At 57.1% G+C, this 17,283-nt stretch overlaps 8 protein-coding genes across 8 annotated transcripts; 4 read left to right on the top strand and 4 right to left on the bottom strand.

Moving 5' to 3' along the window:
- Positions 1-127: 127 nt before the first annotated feature.
- Positions 128-1,537, top strand: PHSY_002375 (hypothetical protein; the record flags this gene model as incomplete). The annotated part of the gene is made up of 1 exon (XM_012332999.1): positions 128-1,537. One exon carries the CDS (start codon positions 128-130, stop codon positions 1,535-1,537), a length of 1,410 nt encoding a protein of 469 aa, XP_012188389.1.
- Positions 1,538-1,659: 122 nt separating this feature from the next.
- PHSY_002374 (hypothetical protein) lies at positions 1,660-2,278 on the bottom strand (the record flags this gene model as incomplete). The annotated part of the gene is made up of 3 exons (XM_012332998.1): positions 1,660-1,844; positions 1,920-2,040; positions 2,123-2,278. The coding sequence occupies 3 exons, from the start codon at positions 2,276-2,278 to the stop codon at positions 1,660-1,662; spliced, it is 462 nt and encodes a 153-aa protein (XP_012188388.1).
- Positions 2,279-2,888: 610 nt separating this feature from the next.
- Positions 2,889-3,533, top strand: PHSY_002373 (hypothetical protein; the record flags this gene model as incomplete). The annotated part of the gene is made up of 1 exon (XM_012332997.1): positions 2,889-3,533. One exon carries the CDS (start codon positions 2,889-2,891, stop codon positions 3,531-3,533), a length of 645 nt encoding a protein of 214 aa, XP_012188387.1.
- Positions 3,534-3,569: 36 nt separating this feature from the next.
- Positions 3,570-4,861, bottom strand: PHSY_002372 (hypothetical protein; the record flags this gene model as incomplete). Its single annotated transcript, XM_012332996.1, has 4 exons — positions 3,570-3,777; positions 3,906-3,966; positions 4,058-4,471; positions 4,714-4,861. The coding sequence occupies 4 exons, from the start codon at positions 4,859-4,861 to the stop codon at positions 3,570-3,572; spliced, it is 831 nt and encodes a 276-aa protein (XP_012188386.1).
- A 251-nt stretch (positions 4,862-5,112) lies between these two features.
- On the top strand, positions 5,113-8,292 carry PHSY_002371 (asparagine-tRNA ligase; the record flags this gene model as incomplete). The annotated part of the gene is made up of 1 exon (XM_012332995.1): positions 5,113-8,292. The coding sequence occupies one exon, from the start codon at positions 5,113-5,115 to the stop codon at positions 8,290-8,292; it is 3,180 nt and encodes a 1,059-aa protein (XP_012188385.1).
- Positions 8,293-8,623: 331 nt separating this feature from the next.
- Positions 8,624-10,717, bottom strand: PHSY_002370 (tRNA pseudouridine synthase; the record flags this gene model as incomplete). Its single annotated transcript, XM_012332994.1, has 1 exon — positions 8,624-10,717. One exon carries the CDS (start codon positions 10,715-10,717, stop codon positions 8,624-8,626), a length of 2,094 nt encoding a protein of 697 aa, XP_012188384.1.
- Positions 10,718-11,001: 284 nt separating this feature from the next.
- Positions 11,002-14,295, bottom strand: PHSY_002369 (hypothetical protein; the record flags this gene model as incomplete). Its single annotated transcript, XM_012332993.1, has 1 exon — positions 11,002-14,295. The coding sequence occupies one exon, from the start codon at positions 14,293-14,295 to the stop codon at positions 11,002-11,004; it is 3,294 nt and encodes a 1,097-aa protein (XP_012188383.1).
- Positions 14,296-14,982: 687 nt separating this feature from the next.
- On the top strand, positions 14,983-17,103 carry PHSY_002368 (RNA polymerase II-associated protein; the record flags this gene model as incomplete). Its single annotated transcript, XM_012332992.1, has 1 exon — positions 14,983-17,103. The coding sequence occupies one exon, from the start codon at positions 14,983-14,985 to the stop codon at positions 17,101-17,103; it is 2,121 nt and encodes a 706-aa protein (XP_012188382.1).
- Between the last annotated feature and the right edge of the window lie 180 nt (positions 17,104-17,283).

The raw sequence follows: 17,283 nt of genomic DNA, 5'->3' as shown, positions 1-17,283 counted from the left end.
GCGTTGCGCTTTTCCAGCTATTGGACCCTTAGTTTGTGCTCAACTCTGTCCGCGTTGCATGCTTTCACCACCATCATTGTTCCACCACCTCTGTTTCCATTCCTACCATCCTTCGAGCGCACACAATATGAAAAGCTCTTCGCAGCTGTCGGACCGACCCGGTGTGGAATCCACTCCGACCTTTAACCCGAACGCTGTCGCTCCAGCATTCGCTCGTCCAGCTTCGTCCTCCAACGCGTACGCATCTACATCACAACCCGTACTGCAAGCAAGTGCACCTTCTCAGCCCTCCCGTTACATCCCCGCATTGGGAGATGCATTTTACATGAACGAGCTACCCACGACCGATCCACTCTCCACTTTGCTGCAGAAACATCTTCCACCGCACGTTCGACCTCTACGAGATCTATCTGGAGCATGGCATGCCTCCGCCTCAACCACAGACGAAATCCCCGACCCCTTCACCACCAGCGACGCAGCTTCACCGATCACCGCGGAAACAGTTCGACAAGCAACAGCTTCGAACTCATGGAGGAAGATCGCTTCACTAGCACGCGAACGTATCGAAGAATACGGTAGACAAACCAAGTTCTCTCAACAAACACAGTTGATCGAGCAAGAGCGGGAGGAAACAATGCGATTGGAGGAGGTGCTGGAATGGTGGACGGCGAGGGTGTATTCGTTGGCGAGGTTGAGGTTGTATTCGATGTTGAGGAGCGAACTGGATGGGCTGTGGAGTATACTGGAGAGAGAGGAGGTGCTAGGGATGGAAGGAGCGGTGCCGTTTACGTTGAGGGTGGTGAGGGCGATGGAGCCAAAGTGGAGAGGAGATGTGAAGAGCACTCTTGAACAGTACACGGTTCTGATTCGGTCGTGTAAGGATCAGATTCGGAAGTCAAAGGGGCAGCAGGATGAGGTCAGGGTGTGGAAGACGAGAGCAGTGCGATTGGGATTGATGTTGTCGTTCGCCTTGGCAGAGGTGAAGGATTTCTCGGGGGCGATCGAGGTACTCCACCCACTGATCGAAACCTCGCTCAAATCAAGAGCAAACGAGACCGAGGCGGAGGTATCGGACAGACTTCACCTGGTCATCGTGGCTTCGCGCATCTACATCCAAGCCGGCGACCTCTCCTTCGCCACCTCCCTCCTTGACCGCATCTCCCCCCTCCTTCCCCCCTCCTCTCCACTCCACCAACTCATCACGCAAACGCACTCGATCATCTCCACCATCTCCTCCTCCCCCTCCCCTCCCGACCCCGAACCCGACTCCACCTCCCCTACATCGCACCTCAACCAAGCCATCTCCACCTTCTACTCGGCTCACCTCGACCTCGCCATCTCCCAACTCGAATCCGTCCTCCACACGCACCCCGCGCTGGCAGCAACGGCAGATGCACTCGTGTTCAACCTGGCTACGCTGTACGAGCTCGACAAGGGAGGAGACGCACGCGTGCTCGAGAGGAAGAGAGGGTTGTTGCGGCATGTCGCGAGATGGGCGGGTGAACCGGGTGTGGGCGGATCGTGTTTCAAGCTGTGATTTTTTTCGTGTGCCTGGAAATGCTAGGGATTGCGTTACGGGGTACAAATACAAAGGTGTGTCGGGTTTTTCGTTCAATCTAGCTTCTCCACTGTTTGGATCCCAAACGCAATCGCTAAATGTCAGCATATCCGCCCTGCTCGGTCTCGGCTGAAGGGAAGGAACTTACACTGATCCAATCTCGCTAGAACGACGTGTTTCGAAGTCTCCTCGATCTCTCCTGCCAAAAACACCTCGTCCAGGATGGCGTAGACCTTGTAAAAGTTGAACACCAGGTCCAACTCGCATACGTTGCCAAAGAATGCATCTACAACGTCCAGAAGAGAAAGCGGTTAACTTCGGCGACTCCACGGAATACTGGAAGGGTTAAGGGATTACATACCTAAAACCTCAACAAACAGGTGTATCGCTTCGAGATACGCCAATTCGTTATCGTTCGCATCCACGCATACGCAGAAGAACAACCCTGCGTATCTTCGATACACCAACTTGTAGTTCCGGAACTGACAGCAGAAAGAAAAGAGTTCAGCGTCCGAAGAGATGACGATGATTTGGAGAGGGCTCAAGGTGCAAGAATCGACTCACCTCGACAAAGTTGCTCTGGTACTTTTGATCTCTCGGCGCGATGAGACGATGAACCTCGCCTCGGAGACGGATCTTCTCTTCGTCGTCGTAGGGGACGTAGAATTTGGAGAGTCGTGTTTTGCCCTGACGGTTTTGGACGAGGATGAAGCGGATCATGGTGCGTGTGGCTTGGGTGTGAGGACGGAGCGGTGGTGGTGTGTCTGATGGAAAGGTCGGGTTGAGAAACGAGAAGGGCGTGTATCGTTTGCAGCCGGTGCTTGTATGAAGGATGTAGAAGGGACGAGGGTGCGGTTAAGGCGATGACGATGGGTATGAGAAGGTGATTTGAGAAAGGCAAGACACAAAGGGAAGGAAGGTGCAATGAGGACCCTGAAATGTAGCACAGTGCAGCAGCGTCGGCTGTCCCGTGCATTTTGGGCGGCAAAAAGGTGCGAATCGGCCGGTAAGCCGACTCCGAGAAGAAAGGCGCAGTGCGAGGCATATCCCACAGCAACGCGCTTTTGATGAGGTGGAGCTTTGTAGCCTTTTGAAGTGCAACACACTCTACTCTGCACCTGCCAACACACATTCCACATAGATTCATACAAGAATCCACTCCTCCCGTCAATCATCGTCGCATCCGTCGTCCTTCTTCATCGCTTGCATCGCTCGTCATCAAAGCGTTCAACGGCATCTCGCTGCATTCCAGGCTCGCGCCATAGTTTCCACTCCCTCACTTGAAATCGCTGGGCTGCTCGCTCCTTCACACAAATAATAGCCGTCAAAGATGAACGCACCACCACAACAGCAACAAGGTCCACCGGCACCCACAGCCGAGCAACTCGCCATCACCGACGCTGACTTCCAGCAAGTACCTCTGGCACTCGATCCTTCCTCGCACACGCTCTCCACACCCGTCGCCTCGCTTGACCTGACCGTCCTCAACGCCCTAATCCGCTCTCTTCAAGGTCTTCCCCCTAACGTCGCCTTCCCACCTCCACCCAACGCCATCCCCCCGCAACGCAGCATGGCCATCAACCAAGCCAAAGAACAAGGCAACACCGCCTACCGCAACAAGGACTGGGCGGAAGCGGTCAAGATGTACACGCTCGCCATCGACGTTGCTGCCTCGCGTCCTCTGTGGGAGGCCAACCAAGTCGCCAGGGACGAGTTGAGCCTCTGCCTCGCCAACAGATCCGCAGCATTTGCGAGTTGCGAGGACTGGATCGGTGCACTGTGCGATGCAGAGGCGGTGACCAAGTTGAAGAAACCCTGGGCAAAAGGTCACTACAGGAAAGGGAAGGCGTTGGTCGGGTTGAAGAGGTGGAGAGAGGCCAGGGAGGCATTCGAGTTGGGCTTGCAGTTCGATCCGGAGAATGCGGATTTGAAGAGTGCGGTCGGTGAGCTGCCGAAGGATAAGAATCAGCTGTGAGGTGGATACAGCGGCGAAGGTTCTCAAGTTGTACTTTTAATTCTCATTGTCTGATGCAAGCACACACGTCGAGTTGACGCTTGATCTTGGATGATGCGTGCGACAAGAATGCGGTTCGGACGTGAGCCGATGTTCAATCAACACAATCGAACGAGCATTCGGTTCGTCGGTAGCTTGTCCGGCGGACAGCAGCAGCGTGGGAAACGAAGTGTCGGGTCCGTTCCGACAAGCACTCGGTCTGAAACTGTCGCCAAAAAAAGACCGGACGGTCAGCCTTGGAGCCAAAAGCTGCGATGGATAATGATGATTCTGCATCTTTCATTACGTAGAGCCAGCTGTGAACGATAGGGATTCTGCACGAATTAAGACGACGACTCTTGCGAGTTGTTGCCGTGGTATGGGTGGTCCACCAAGTTGAACCAAGGAAGAGTGCCTGTCGAAACAAACGGAACCGAGTCATCAAAAAGGTCAGTCAAATCGATCCACACTTGTCTTGTGTCCGCCTCTGCTAGCTGTCTACTTACTGAACTTCAACTGCGAAAAGGCGCTGTTCCTGTGCGCCACACCCTGCATATACGGCGTGAGGTCGCTCTTGCTCGGATCCGTACCCAACGGCTTGACACCGGAATCGATCGCAGCCTGGTTGGCCTGCTGCTCGAGCTCGTTCTCTTTCCAACCCCAGAAGCGGAACGACGTCCTCTGGTACGCAAACAGGAATCCACCGCACAGTCCGAGGAACGTCGACAGACGCAACGCGCTGCCCAGCCCGCGCTTGGGTCGTGTTGGGTCGAACATCTCCATCATGTAGATGGCCGAGGGGAAGGCAGCGGTGGCGCCAGCCATGGCGGCGTAGTCGGAGGTGCGGAAGCTGCGGATGACGCGCGAGAAGTGCGGATCCGCGTCGATGACGGGGTATGGCGTGTCGAGTTGCTTGACGGCTGTTGAAGGTGGAAGTGACGGTTGTAGCGAAGGGTATGGCGAGGCCAAGTTTACGAAATGTGTAGGAGAGAGAGCAGGGTTGATGGGACATGGTCAGTAATGCGATCCGCTATCAGGTGCAGACCGCAAGGACGATCCGTTCCGCAGCGCGGCGGAACTTCAGATTCGCCCTTCGACATCGTGTTGAAAACATCCTTCATTCCCTGTGTCGTCGTCGTCGCTAATCGTCGGCAATACTTACGCATCTTGTCAATGTGTGAGAGGGGTGGGTGAACGACCGAGTTGTGCTGACAGGATCCGGTGTGTTGGTCGACGACAACGAGAGCAAGAGATCCGCAATGGATATTCAACGCTGCGAGGCTGTCACTCGTCGACGAGCCGAGAGCCATTTGCAATTCAGCCTGTCGCACGGAATTCCTTCTCGCTCTGCAATGTCATGCTGAGTAAGCCAGATCATATTTCAACTGCACGGTCGGTGAGGCGTAAAGTGGAGTAAAACTCAGCTTTTTGGTGACATTTTCTTTTTGAGAAGAAAAGTTATCAACGAGAAGGACCCTGGACATCATCCTCCTCATGACCAACTCCGTACAGAATCTGCCCAGTCGTTTGGCATCGCAGCTCTTGGCAAGGGTCATACAGAATGCTGGCTAGAGCTTCCAGATGCTCTGCTTTCCGGGCATCGAGCAATGCGGCAGGGTCCGGGGCCTGTCAAGTAGCTTCCACCTCCTACTCTGCAAACGTCGTACGACCGTCCCACCTATCTGGAACATGTCGAGTTGCGCCTTCTACTCGTTTTCTCACCTCCTCAGCGGCTGCAGCGCTGCCACGTCAACTTCCGGGTCGCTCCCTACCTCGCGAAGAGCAAGATGACGAATCTCATGCCACTACGACCGCGATCTCGTCCAGCAACAACGTCAGCGACGATCTCAGCGGCACCGACCCTTCCATTCCATGGTTCCTCCAGACAGAGACAATAGATCCGCCATCATCGTTAGATCCGCAAAATGATCCTTCGCAAATGGAGACAGAATCCATGGCGTCCACAAACAGTTTTTCATACATCCCGCTCACTCCCAAAGTCAATGAGCCCAAGGCCATCGCCAAACTCAAATCGCACCTTCTCACCGGTCCTTCCGCCAACTTGATCGCTCGACCCGCCGAAGATCAAGATCAGCTCACGCCCATCACTCTGATTCACCCAGCATCCCTGTCAAAAGATTCCAGCTCCGACGCATACGGTACCAACGACTGGATCGTCGTGGTCCAAGTCAAGAGCAGCGCCGCGGGCAGCGTCCGCAGAGTTGCCATCGACATCGGGCGATTTCTCAAGCATCAACCGCCTCCAGCCATGGAGGACGAGTTCGATCTCGACGATTTCCTCGGTCCAGGTCCCTCTGCTCCGCGCTACACAAAGTCGACAGCGCCGAAATCGACCACCCCTCCGGCCTCACCTCGTCCCAAGGGCATGTCGCGGATTGAGCACGAACTCGGCAAGCGTCTTCCCGACTGGGCGGTACATCGCATCGCACTGCAGAGAAAGTTCCCCGACGGCTGGCGTCCACCCAAGATCCTCTCCAGAGAAGCGCAGGAAGGTATCCGCCTCCTGCATTCGTCCGACCCGGAGCAGTTTGACGTGGTCGAGCTCAGCAACCGATTCCGCGTGTCCACCGAGAGCGTCCGTCGCATTCTACGATCTGGCAAATGGGCCATCTCGGGTGAGGTCAGGAGCAGACAAGATCGCAGGGCTGCCGAACGCGCTTCCGAGCGCGAGTCGTCCGAGCTCGCCGAGATTCGACGTCTGCAGGAGGAACAGAGCGAGTTGGTGGAGGATGGCGAATCACCCTTGATTGAGGAAGACGATGCGTTTGACGATATGCTGGAGGAGGACGATGCAACGCCGGGTATACAGCCGGTTAGGTATGAAGGCCTGGTCATGTCTGCATCAGATGCTTCCGCACTCGGCGTGACGAGCAAGAGCAAGACCGGTGGCAAAAAGGGCGATGGCAACTGGTGTCTTGTCGATGCAGATTGGTGCATGGTACACGTCATGACGGAACAGGCTCGATTCAATTATGATATTGAGGGCATCTGGCGCGAGCTAGAGGTCGGTGCAACAACCAAGCCCAAGCCATGGGAACAAGAAGGCGCATTCGGAAACGCTACGGCCGCGACACCTTCTCGACCAAGAACCAAGCGTGACGTGTTCGGCGGAAGCCTCGGCAATCGCAAGCGGAACAAGAACGTCGCTGGTCACGACAGTGCATCCGCCAAATTCGGCAGCTTCAGCAGAGGTTTCTCGACCAGCACCAGGCGTCTCGCACCATCATCAACACCATTACCCACCGCTGCTGCTGTGGTACCAGAGAGCCTCGACCAGCTCCTCTCTCGCGCCCACCAAACCTTTCAATCTGGCTCGACCGACCCCATCCCCGTAGACGTCAAAGCCTGGCTCCGATCCACGCGCAAGCAAAAGTCCATCACGTTCCTCGAACTATCCGACGGTTCCCTTCCCGGCTCCCGTTCGCTCCAAGCTGTGGTACGTAGCACCAAAGATTCCCCCGATACGCTCATCGATCGACTTGCCGGTCTCACCGTTGGCACCGCTGTTCGTCTCACAGGTACACTCAAACCGGGTCGCGGTTCAAAAAAAGGACAAGAGGTCGAACTCGACGCTTCCTCCGTCCAGGTGCTCTCGAACTGCGATCTGACCTATCCGCTTGCGGCGGTGCAGATGCAGCACAACAGCACGGCGGTGGAGCAGGGCGGATATTCCGCCAGCCTTGCCGAGCGTCGCAATCCGCATCTACTGGGGAGGCTGCCTCGCTACGCGGCGATTGCGAGGACACGGGAGAGGCTCGAACGCGGGATGAGCAAGTTTTTGGCGGGGAAGGATTTCGTCAAAGTGACGTGTCCCGTGTTGACGAGTAGCGACTGCGAAGGTGCCGGGGAGGTGTTCCGTGTGGCAGCGGATAGTGATTTACGCGGCAAGCAGGGGCTGGATTCCTTTTGGTCTGGGACGCAGGCGTACCTGACTGTCTCTTCGCAGCTACATCTAGAGGCGGCGGGGCTGGGTTTGGGTAGGGTGTGGACGTGCAACCCGGCATTCAGAGCTGAGGGGAGTGCGACGAACCGACACTTGGCAGAGTTCTGGATGTTGGAGGCTGAGATGTACTTTACCGATCTCAACGGGATATTGGATGTTACGGAGGGGATGATCAGAGCGGGGATCGAGTCGGCATTAGCGGCTGGTGAAGACATGGAACTCTTGGCTGACAAAGATCATCTCGCCATGTTGGAAGGTATCACCCGGGGTGGGGGATGGAAGAGGATAACCTACCATCAAGCGCACGAGTTGCTCTCGTCCGCACCACTGAACACGTTCGAAGTGACACCGCACGTCGACGCAGGGCTAGCGAGCGAACACGAACGATACCTGGCAGCCCAACTTGGACCCGTATTCGTGACGCACTATCCGCTCGAGCAAAAGGCGTTCTACATGAAGCGGTACGATGCCGAGAGCGCGCAAACGCTGGTCGAGTGTTTCGATCTGCTCATCCCCAAGGTAGGCGAACTGGTCGGTGGGTCCGTCCGTGAACACCGTCCCGAGCAACTGGAACGGAACCTCACGGATTTGGGTTGCGGTGGGGCGATGAAGGATAAGCTAGGGTGGTACTTGGAGGATTTGAAAAAATTCGGCGGCGCGGTGGAACATGCTGGGTTCGGAATGGGGGTGGAGAGGCTGTTGGCTTGGGTGAGCGATACGGTTAGTGTGAAGGATGTGGTGCCGTTCCCGAGGGTGAAGGGTCCGATGAGGTTTTAGACGACGAGAAGGAGCGAGCAAAGCAATCCATGGGCAAAGAGATAAATGCAGGGACGCTTTGGGGGAGAGTGAAATTGCAGTCGTTTGTACCTTCAACCTTGTCATCGTGTGCACCTTGTGTGTGTGTGTGCGTGTGATCTCGACTCGAACAAACAACGTCTTCTATGAAACCAGTCGTCACGGCGTGCATAGTCTCTCTCATACTCGCTTTGGCTCTGTACCACGACTCTCGCTTCGCCTCGACGTCACAATCAGCGGTGAAACCGGCATCATCGTCATCCAAATGGGCAATCTCAACGGCGTTCTTTATTTCATTGCGAATCACGCTGATTCATTCTTCTGCGCCCGGTCCCGATCCTCCTCCGTTTACCGTGTGTTCCTTCTCGTGTTGCTGTTGCTGCTCAGCTTTCCTATCGGCCCTTCTCTTGCCCGTGTTTTCGGCCCACCTCCGGTTCTTGACCTCGTACGTCTCTTCCCTCGGCCTCTGCCCCAGTGGCACATAGTTCATTGCCCCACGACCTGTACCGTTGCCCAAGGGAATCACTCCACTCTTCAACCTCTCCTTCCTCGTTTCCTCTTCCTCGCTGCTTCGCTGCTCCTTCGTGCTTTGGAGACACGGATAGGCTGCATCCGCAAAATCGGTCCTGCTCGCCAACGTGCCCGTCTTTGCAGAGGGACTTGCGAGGACAAAGTGTCTGCTCAGTTCGGTGGAGATGGCCATTTGGGTCCAGGTCTTGTGCACCCGCAGGAGGGAGTTGCTCGCGGAAACGTTGTTGTCCTGCTGCTCGGGTGGGGAGATGGAGGAGAGAGGACCGTCGTACGCGCCGACCCTCCATTCGATATCCGAGGGTAGGAACCCGCATTCCCAGAGTACGAGAGGTCGATCCGCTGCCATCTCGTAGTTGGGTTTGGTCGCGTAGATCTCCAGCTCGGCATCGGAGCGAGCAAAGTCCGAGGGGTGGGTGGACAGCGCGGTGTGCATCCACATCGGTAGACCCGTCGGGGTGGAGTTGCAGTCGGAGGAGGAGGTCGCGTTGACGGGAAGCCACCATTTCAACCCTGCTTCTCGGTCCGAGGGAGAAGTGGAGTTGGCAGTTGCTCGGGTCCCTGTTTCCGCAGCCAACCGCATCTGTACGCGATCGGCTGCGATCCTACCCGTGGAGACGTTCATCAGCTCCTCGACGATCGAAGGAGACTCGAGTCTCGCACCGACGAGGAAGAGGATCGCCATGATGTTTCGTACCTGATGGTAGAGGAACGCCGTCCCACGCAGGTTCAACACATACATGTTCTCCTTCTCTCCATCACCGTCGTCAGGAACAACGTCGTGGTTCGATGGCCAGTGAGAAGAGACTCTATCGATGCTGACACCATCGATCCTCCGACGGAAATTCGTGATCTGCTTGGATGCATCGATCTTGCACAGGTTGCGGAAGTCGTGTTCGCCCAACAGACGCGACGCTGCATCGCGCATCAGGTCGATGTCCAGTCGTGTGGCTCCGGCGTCTTGACCTCCACCGATACCAAGGTTTGTAGCGGTGGACGTTGTTGTTGGTGGGTAAAAGATGTTGGGAGGACCGGAGGGGAAGAAGTACTTGTAGTGTCGGTAGACGCAATCGAACCTCGACGAGAAATCGCTTCTGACGGGAGACCATGCTTGGATCCTGATCGTCGCTGGCAAAATCCTATTCAGGATCTGAACGTACGGCAGTTCGTGCTCCTCCAACTTTGAATTCCTCTTGTCCTCCAACTCTCTCCATTCTTCCCCCGACGGTCTCGACGCCAGAGGTGTGGAGAGGGAAAACTGTTCTTGATGCGTCAACCTCTGCTCCCACTGATTGAGCTTCCTGCTCCTCACCCAAAGCGCCACCACCTGCCCCGCAGCACTCACCCCCCTATCGGTCCTTCCGCACCTGCTGAACCCGGCACCGTCCATCCCCGCCTTGGCATCTACCAGCCTCGCCGTACACAACGCTTCCCACAGCACCCCCTCCACCGTCGGCAAACTACTCCCGGCCCCCTCTCCATTCTGCGCCGCTAACCCGGCATATCCAGCACCATCGTACGAAAACCTCAACGCGATCTTCCTGCAGCCCGCCGAAGTAAAATCCACCTCCTTGGACTTCTTCTCCTTCTTCCCCAACCCTTTTTTCTTTGAACCTGGGGAAGTTCTCTCGACAAACGCGGCGGTATCGATCCCCGCCTGAGCTGCTCGCTCCGACTTCGTCTGTGCTTCCAGCTCGGCGATTCGGGAGATGAGCGAGTCTTTCGTCCACGAACGATACCGATCTTTGACTTCCATCTTCCGCTGCCAGATGCGTAACGCCGTGTCTGTGCGAAAGAGCGGCGCGGTCAGGTGTAGAGATCGGACGGCTGGAACCAGTCGAGGTCGGATAACTTGGATTCTGGTGAGTAGATGAGCCATACAATACAAGGCGATTCCAGAGTACGAGACGGATGGGAGATGATGTTCGATGGGCAAAAAGTGGTAAGGGGTCAATGGGAAGAGGTTAGGAAGCGTCAAAGAGGAAGGATTCAGAGTGGAGGAAGAACACCAAAAAAAAACCCCTCACTCCGAAACCCGAGACAAGCTTTCCAACGACCAACACCATGGTCGATGGTCAAGAGCAAAAAGCCCGCTCTCCTCACACACACCACAGCCCCACTTTCTCGCTACTGAGTAATATTGTCCTTTGCTTTCTTCTTTCTTCACGAGTGACTCAAATGATCCACCACCAGCACGCCATCGCTCTCCGCAAACGGATACGCATAGCTGCTCAGGAACTGCTTCACGAACCCGCCCAGCTTGACCCTCCTCTTGTCCGTCTCTTTGCTGCTGTGCTTCGCCTTGCCGATCGCCAGATACGCCAGACCCTGCACACCCTCCGCCTCCAACCCGAGCAGGAACTCCTCCGTCAGCTCAACCGCCTCCTTTGCATGCAGACCGTGCAAGTCGAGCAGACACTCTGTACGCTCGTCCGCCGACAGACTCGCCGTTATCGAAGAAGCCTGGCTGCCCTGCAACGCTCCCGGACGGACAACGCCGAGACAGAGTCCCAGACCGTTGCCCACAACCTTGCCCCGCAGGTTCCGAGCACCCGCCTCGTTGCTCTGTGAAGATGCGCTGGAGCCCGACGTGCTTGGATCGTTGAGACGAGAGCGCAGCTCCCTCATGCGCTCCTTGACGATCGCATGAGCTGCCGTTCGCGATTCATCCTCGTACTGATGGTTGAGCGACGAAGCTTCTTTGCTGAACTTTTTCGCCGAAGCCACATCGCCTTTACGGAAGGCCTCGGAGGCTCGTGCAAGCAGCTTGTTCCGTTGCTCGGCAAGCGAGAGCGCATCGCCCCGGTGCGTCTGGTACGTCTCGGCTGCACTGCTTCCTGTCAGCAGCGTCGGCAACAGCGCAGAAGGCCGCAGAGGTAAGCGCGCCGAGGTACGTGGGCCCGCAGCGGCGCCCTTGCTGGACGACTTGTTTTCGAGAGCGTTCGCACCTGGCTGAGAGCGTATGGGAGCTGCTTTCGAATGGATGCTTATGACGCCTTGCGTATCGCTCTGCGCCTTCGTGGCAGCATCGGTCGGCGCACGCTTCTGCACCGTCGAAGCCCATCTGTTCCTGGATGGATCGGCGCCACTTCCAAGCGTTGCGGCGTAGGAAGTCTTTGACGGTGCATCCTTTGCACTCCCACCGAGTTGCGGAAAATCGTCCCGGGTTCCATTCGATGCACGTGCTACTCCGCCAGCACCAGCTGCGTCAGCCGTTGACGCCGGCTGTTGCTGCATGCTTCCATCATTCACAGTGAGGCCCGACACGATGCCAGCGGCGAGCTGATTGAGGGCATCGTAGTCATGCAAGAAGTTGCACGGATTGTGAGCGCAGTGGCCCTTGAGCCAGTAGCGGCACACGGCTCGATTGTCGAGGTCGTGCGAGAAGCGGCAGTCGCTTCGACGACATTCGCCAGCCATAAAGTAGCGACAAACGCGATTTGCGCCACCTGATCCGGAGGGGTTGGATGTGGCCGCCTCGAACCTTGGAGTGAGCTGCGAAGATCCGGATCGGGAGAGGCCGGGACGCTGACCACGCGCAGCACCGAGGCCGAGAGCTTCCCTGGACATGACGTTGACTCCTGCTTTGACGCCCGCCGTAGCTGGCAACTGAGCTGGTACTATCCGAGGCGAGCTTGCAGTCGCAACACCGGCGAGCATTCCAGATGCAGACGTGCCGCCGGAGAGCAATGAACGGGTGCCATCACCGAGGGGCTTGCCGTCGTTCTCCCAGATGGCATTGAGCGTCTTTTCGACGTCGTAGTTGTGCATGACGAGGGCCTCATCCACCTGCTCTGGACTCCATTCAGACGAGCCGGCTTTGGTTCCGGTGACAAGGATCGAGTAGAGCATGTCGAAGGGTGTGAGAGGCGCTGTAGGCTCGGCTCCGAGCGGATCTAGCTGCGATGGGTCAACATTGGAGTTGGGCGCGGGATCGTTCCAAGCGCTCGCGTATCCGTCGGGAGCGCCGAAGGAGGGTGCCGAGGTCCAGCCAGCGTCAGAGTCATAGGAAGTGAAGCCAGCAAAGCTGAGGGGCTGTTGCTGTGAAGGTTTGATGGTACCAAAAGGCGAGAACTCGTCGTCATCGTCGTCACCGGCGCCAGCGTGGCTCTTGTTGGCCAAGGCGAGATTACTACTGCTGGCATTGGAGCTGGGTCGACGAACGAGATGCGGTGCTGAACGAGTGAGTGTGAATGCGGGCGGAACGGCAGCGGCGCTGGATGAGGAAGCGGTGCGCGGTTTGAACTCTGTGGCTGCAATGTTGAGCTTGGGCGAACCGAAGGGGGAGGGTGATGCAGGTCTGCTGGCTGTGCTGCCAATGACTCCTGGAGGAAGCGAAGCTGCGGGAGAAGCTACGCCCTGAGCGGCGCCACCGTTGGAAGAGACCAAGCTGGTGGTGGAGAGGTTGGAGAGGGTGCGATTCCACGGCTTGGGCGACGCACGCGGTGAACCAGAGCCAATTACGCCTGGATGCGGTCGTGGACTGGCGGCGGTGTTGGTGTTGGCAGAGGACCATACAGGGCTGGTGGCGGCAGTAAGGGAAGCCAATGCACTGGAGCCGACGTGTGGGGATGTTGGGCGCTGAGCAAAGGCAGGCGGTGTGGTATCTGTGGGAGTGGCGGCAAAAGATGAGGCGGGCGAAAAGGAAGGTCTGGAGGGCGTCCACGGGCGGGAAGAGGAGAAGGAGCGGATGCTGGCAGGACGACGGACTGGCGACTGGGTAGGGTTGGAGAGGAATTGGATGCCGGTGGGTTGTACATCCTCTCGATGACGATGCATGAGATCGAGAACGAGACTGTCGATGCGCGCGGATGGGGCGGGAACGCCTTCGATAGCATACAAGGCGTTTGCGAGCGTGGCTCTAACCTTGTCGATGCGCTCTTCCTCGTCTAGATGGACGTCATTGAGTATGACGAGGATGTCTGAAGTGTGATCTGGAACGGGTGCGGAGGTGGAGGTCCTACGGCTGCTGGAAGATGAGAATGTACGATGGTGGGAAAGCGCCTGAAGTGAAAGCTGCTGTGCCTTGAAGGAGGAGGAGAGAGGCGGCGAGGTGGCGAGGGAAGAAGCGTCGTCGTCCTCGACATCGTTGGATGCGAAGCGATGATCGACATCGTCCGATTGAGACAAGAGGGTGGATGGCAAATAGGCGTCGTACGCGGATGTGTCTCTGTCTGCAGCGCCGTCTTCCGAGGCAGAAGCGGAGGCTGAGGATGAGAGAGAAGATGGCTTGTGAGGTTTGAACGCAGCAGTGAGAAGAGGAGCTGCGCCTATGGAGGTAGCGACGGACGACGAGGCGGAAGATGTGCTAGCGTTGGTGTTGGCGGTGGCTGTGGTCGAGTTGGACGAGAAGGACTGAGGAGCGTTGGTGGATGCGCCGTTCTTTGGCACAAGCAGAGATTCGAGAAACGATCTGGCATAGCTGCTGCTGCTGCCGCTGCTTCTCTGGGTCGACATGACTGATCGGCGATGTGATGCGAAGTGAGTGATAGATCAAGGGTGCCGAAGACGATGGCGTGGACGAATGTGCATGGATGACGACTGCATTGCACTAGATCAGGGACGCCGCCCGTCTCTCTGTCAGGAGGCTGTTTGCGGAGAGGAGCCGACAGTCGTAGCTTGACCTCCAGTCAGCCGATCGGATAGGACGATGGCGATGGATCGTTTCAAGAGGTGCTCAGGCAAAGAGTAGAGAAAGGGCAAGCCGAAGAGACTCAGCCTTGCATGATACCGTGTGGCCAAATTCACGATTCAGCATTCTCTGAGCTTGGTGTCGTGGGTCTGATATCGGCAAGCCCGAATAAGGGAGTCAAATCGCTCACAGACCACCGCTCTTGGCCGGCCTGCTGCCATCACTTTTTTTTCTGGCAAGTTGGCGCGTCTCGTCTTGAGGGGTCACTGCACAGCACGGCACGGCACAGCACGTTCCAAGAGGGGTCCAACTCCACCTCGCCGGCTTCACCTTTTCATTATACTTAATTGTTACACCACTCGTTCAACAGCCGAAAAAGGAGCTCGGCTCCGAGACGCGTGCGAGTCAACTGCAGCGCATTGGCTCGGTCGTTGCATTTCTTCTCGATGCCACAAACTTACACCAACACCACCATCCTTTCGTCTCCGACACTCGATTGAGAGAAAGCCATCATGTCGTATTCGAACGGCACCGGCGCTGGCTCTGGCGCTAGTACCGCCGCCTCCAGCTCGCGCTCCAAGCGCGAGCTCATCGATCGCGTCAGATACCCCAATCCCATCCCTGTCCCACCATATCCGCCCAAGCTCGTCAAGATCCCTACAGAGCCTTCCAGATATGCGAATCCACACTTTGCAGACCGTCTCGCAAGCCAACAGCCTATTCCTATGGTAGTCGACCTCCACGCCGGCATGCACATCGATCTCGCCAATTTCCAGAACCTCTGGGAAGGCGATCTTTCCGAGGTCACCGCCCCCGCTTCTGCCTCTCTCGATGCCAAGGACCTCGACGATGTAGATGCATTCCTGCTCCAGGACTTTGCCACCAACCTTCCCCCTGCAGCTGCTTCCAGCTCGGCCGCCGGCGCCATTGGTCTCATCACATCCCTGAAGGCCACCGACGACCCCGCCTCGCAAGCTACCCTCCAAGCCGCCCTGCAACAACGGCATACACAATCCCTCGGACCCGGCGCAAAAGCTGCTCTGGCCGCCGACGATGTCACCTGGCTGCGCAGAACAGAATATCTCAGCGCACAGCAGAAGGCCGCACAGCAGCAGGTCCAGAAACCCAAAGTCGCAGAACGTATCGACGTTTCTCGAGAAGCCCAACTCGCAAAGATCGAGAAATCTTTCACAGACGCCCAAATGCCTCTCCGCTCCCTCGTACATCCGCACAAGAAGGGCGTCAAGGCCGTACAGGTCTTCGACTTCCTACCAGATCCAGAGACCTGGGCCACAGACTACCAGGTCGTTCGTTTCATCGACCATCCCGGTCGCATCGTCAACGGTGTCCCTCAATCTGATCCTCGTCTCGACGTCGCTCTCTTGCGTCCTGTCAGCGCTGCAGATGGCGAACAGCGCGTTTCCTACTACCTTCCTGCCGGCGAAGACGTTCCTGAGGACCCCGAGGAGCCCATGACCCTCATCGACAATCGTGACATTGAAGAAAACAATGCTCGCAGACTTCGCAAAAGGAGAAGGACCGGCAAGTTCCCCCTTCCTCCCGCAGCAGACGACCAAGACGACGAGAACCCATCGCAGCCCAAGCTGCTCAAGAAGGACCATGCAACTCCATACAAACTCTCGCGCGACTACGTGCCAAAAGACACTGCCGAGAGCGCTCACGACGTTCTTCTCCTCACGTTGGACGACGGCATTCCTGATGCCGACCCGGACGCCGACATCGACCCCATCAAAGGCGTCAAGTCTGCACCCACTCAGGATGGCGAAGACGATGACGACGACCTCTTCGGCGACGACGATGACGATGCCCAGGATGCCGCATCTGCTCGACTCGACTCGACTCTTCCTCCTCAATCCGAGTTTGAACGTCAAAAGCGATCCAGAAGGTCGGCCGCTACAAAGGGCAAGGAGCGCAGCGAACAGCCCGATGGCGATGGCATCACCAGCCAGTCCCGTCCCAAGGCTCGGGCCTACTACCACAAGGTCGGCATGCGCTTCACCCTTCGTGTCTGGCGTTCCAGATTCGCCAACAACGAAAAGCTGCGCAACCGGGACCGACGATACCCGGGCAAGTGGGATGCCGTTGTTCTCTCCAACCGCCAACTCGAGGAGAGGGAGAAGCTTCGAAGGTTGCATGCCCGTAGCCAGGTCGATGACGTCGGCGAGCTCGATCCTTACGACCCAGAAGACGAGTTCGAAGAAGCTTTGGCCGAAGACGATGGTGACGTCGAGGCTGCAGCAAATGATGCTGTGGCGGATGTGTTTGATGAGGACAAGGAAGCGGAAGACGACGCGGACGGTGAGGTCGATGACGTCGATCGCCCTCGCGCCAACGACGCGGACGATCAGGCTGACGAGCAGGTCGAAGATGATGGCGGCGATGATGGCAGTGACGATGACGACGATGATGATGAAGATGAAGACGACGACGAGGATGGCACCGTCGATGGAGACGAGGAGCTTGCTGCTCTCCGTGCAGAGGCCGGCGAAGCTGGTGAAGACCTCGAGGAGGACGGTCAAGGCGGTGCAAGACGGTCGCGTAGTCGACGATCCGGTGCAGCCGCCACGGGATCAGATGCCGTTGCCGCGGCCATGGATGAGGACGACGAGTAGGCCCGTCCACGAGTCATCACCAAAATACATTATCCGCAATGCGAACCCCATTTTCACACTTCACAAGCATGCAGATTCAATCGCGGAGCAGGCGTTGTGTCACACTGTGAGGAGGAGGAGAGCCATGGTTCGGAATTGACAGAATCGACTGAAACGTCGCGAAACTAAAGTACAGCTCCC

The sequence above is a fragment of the Pseudozyma hubeiensis genome, assembly GCF_000403515.1.
Source record: "Pseudozyma hubeiensis SY62 DNA, scaffold: PHS23, whole genome shotgun sequence".
Classification (NCBI taxonomy): domain Eukaryota; kingdom Fungi; phylum Basidiomycota; class Ustilaginomycetes; order Ustilaginales; family Ustilaginaceae; genus Pseudozyma; species Pseudozyma hubeiensis.
Note: the sequence above shows the minus strand (reverse complement) of the source record. Positions and strands in the feature narration are given on the sequence as shown.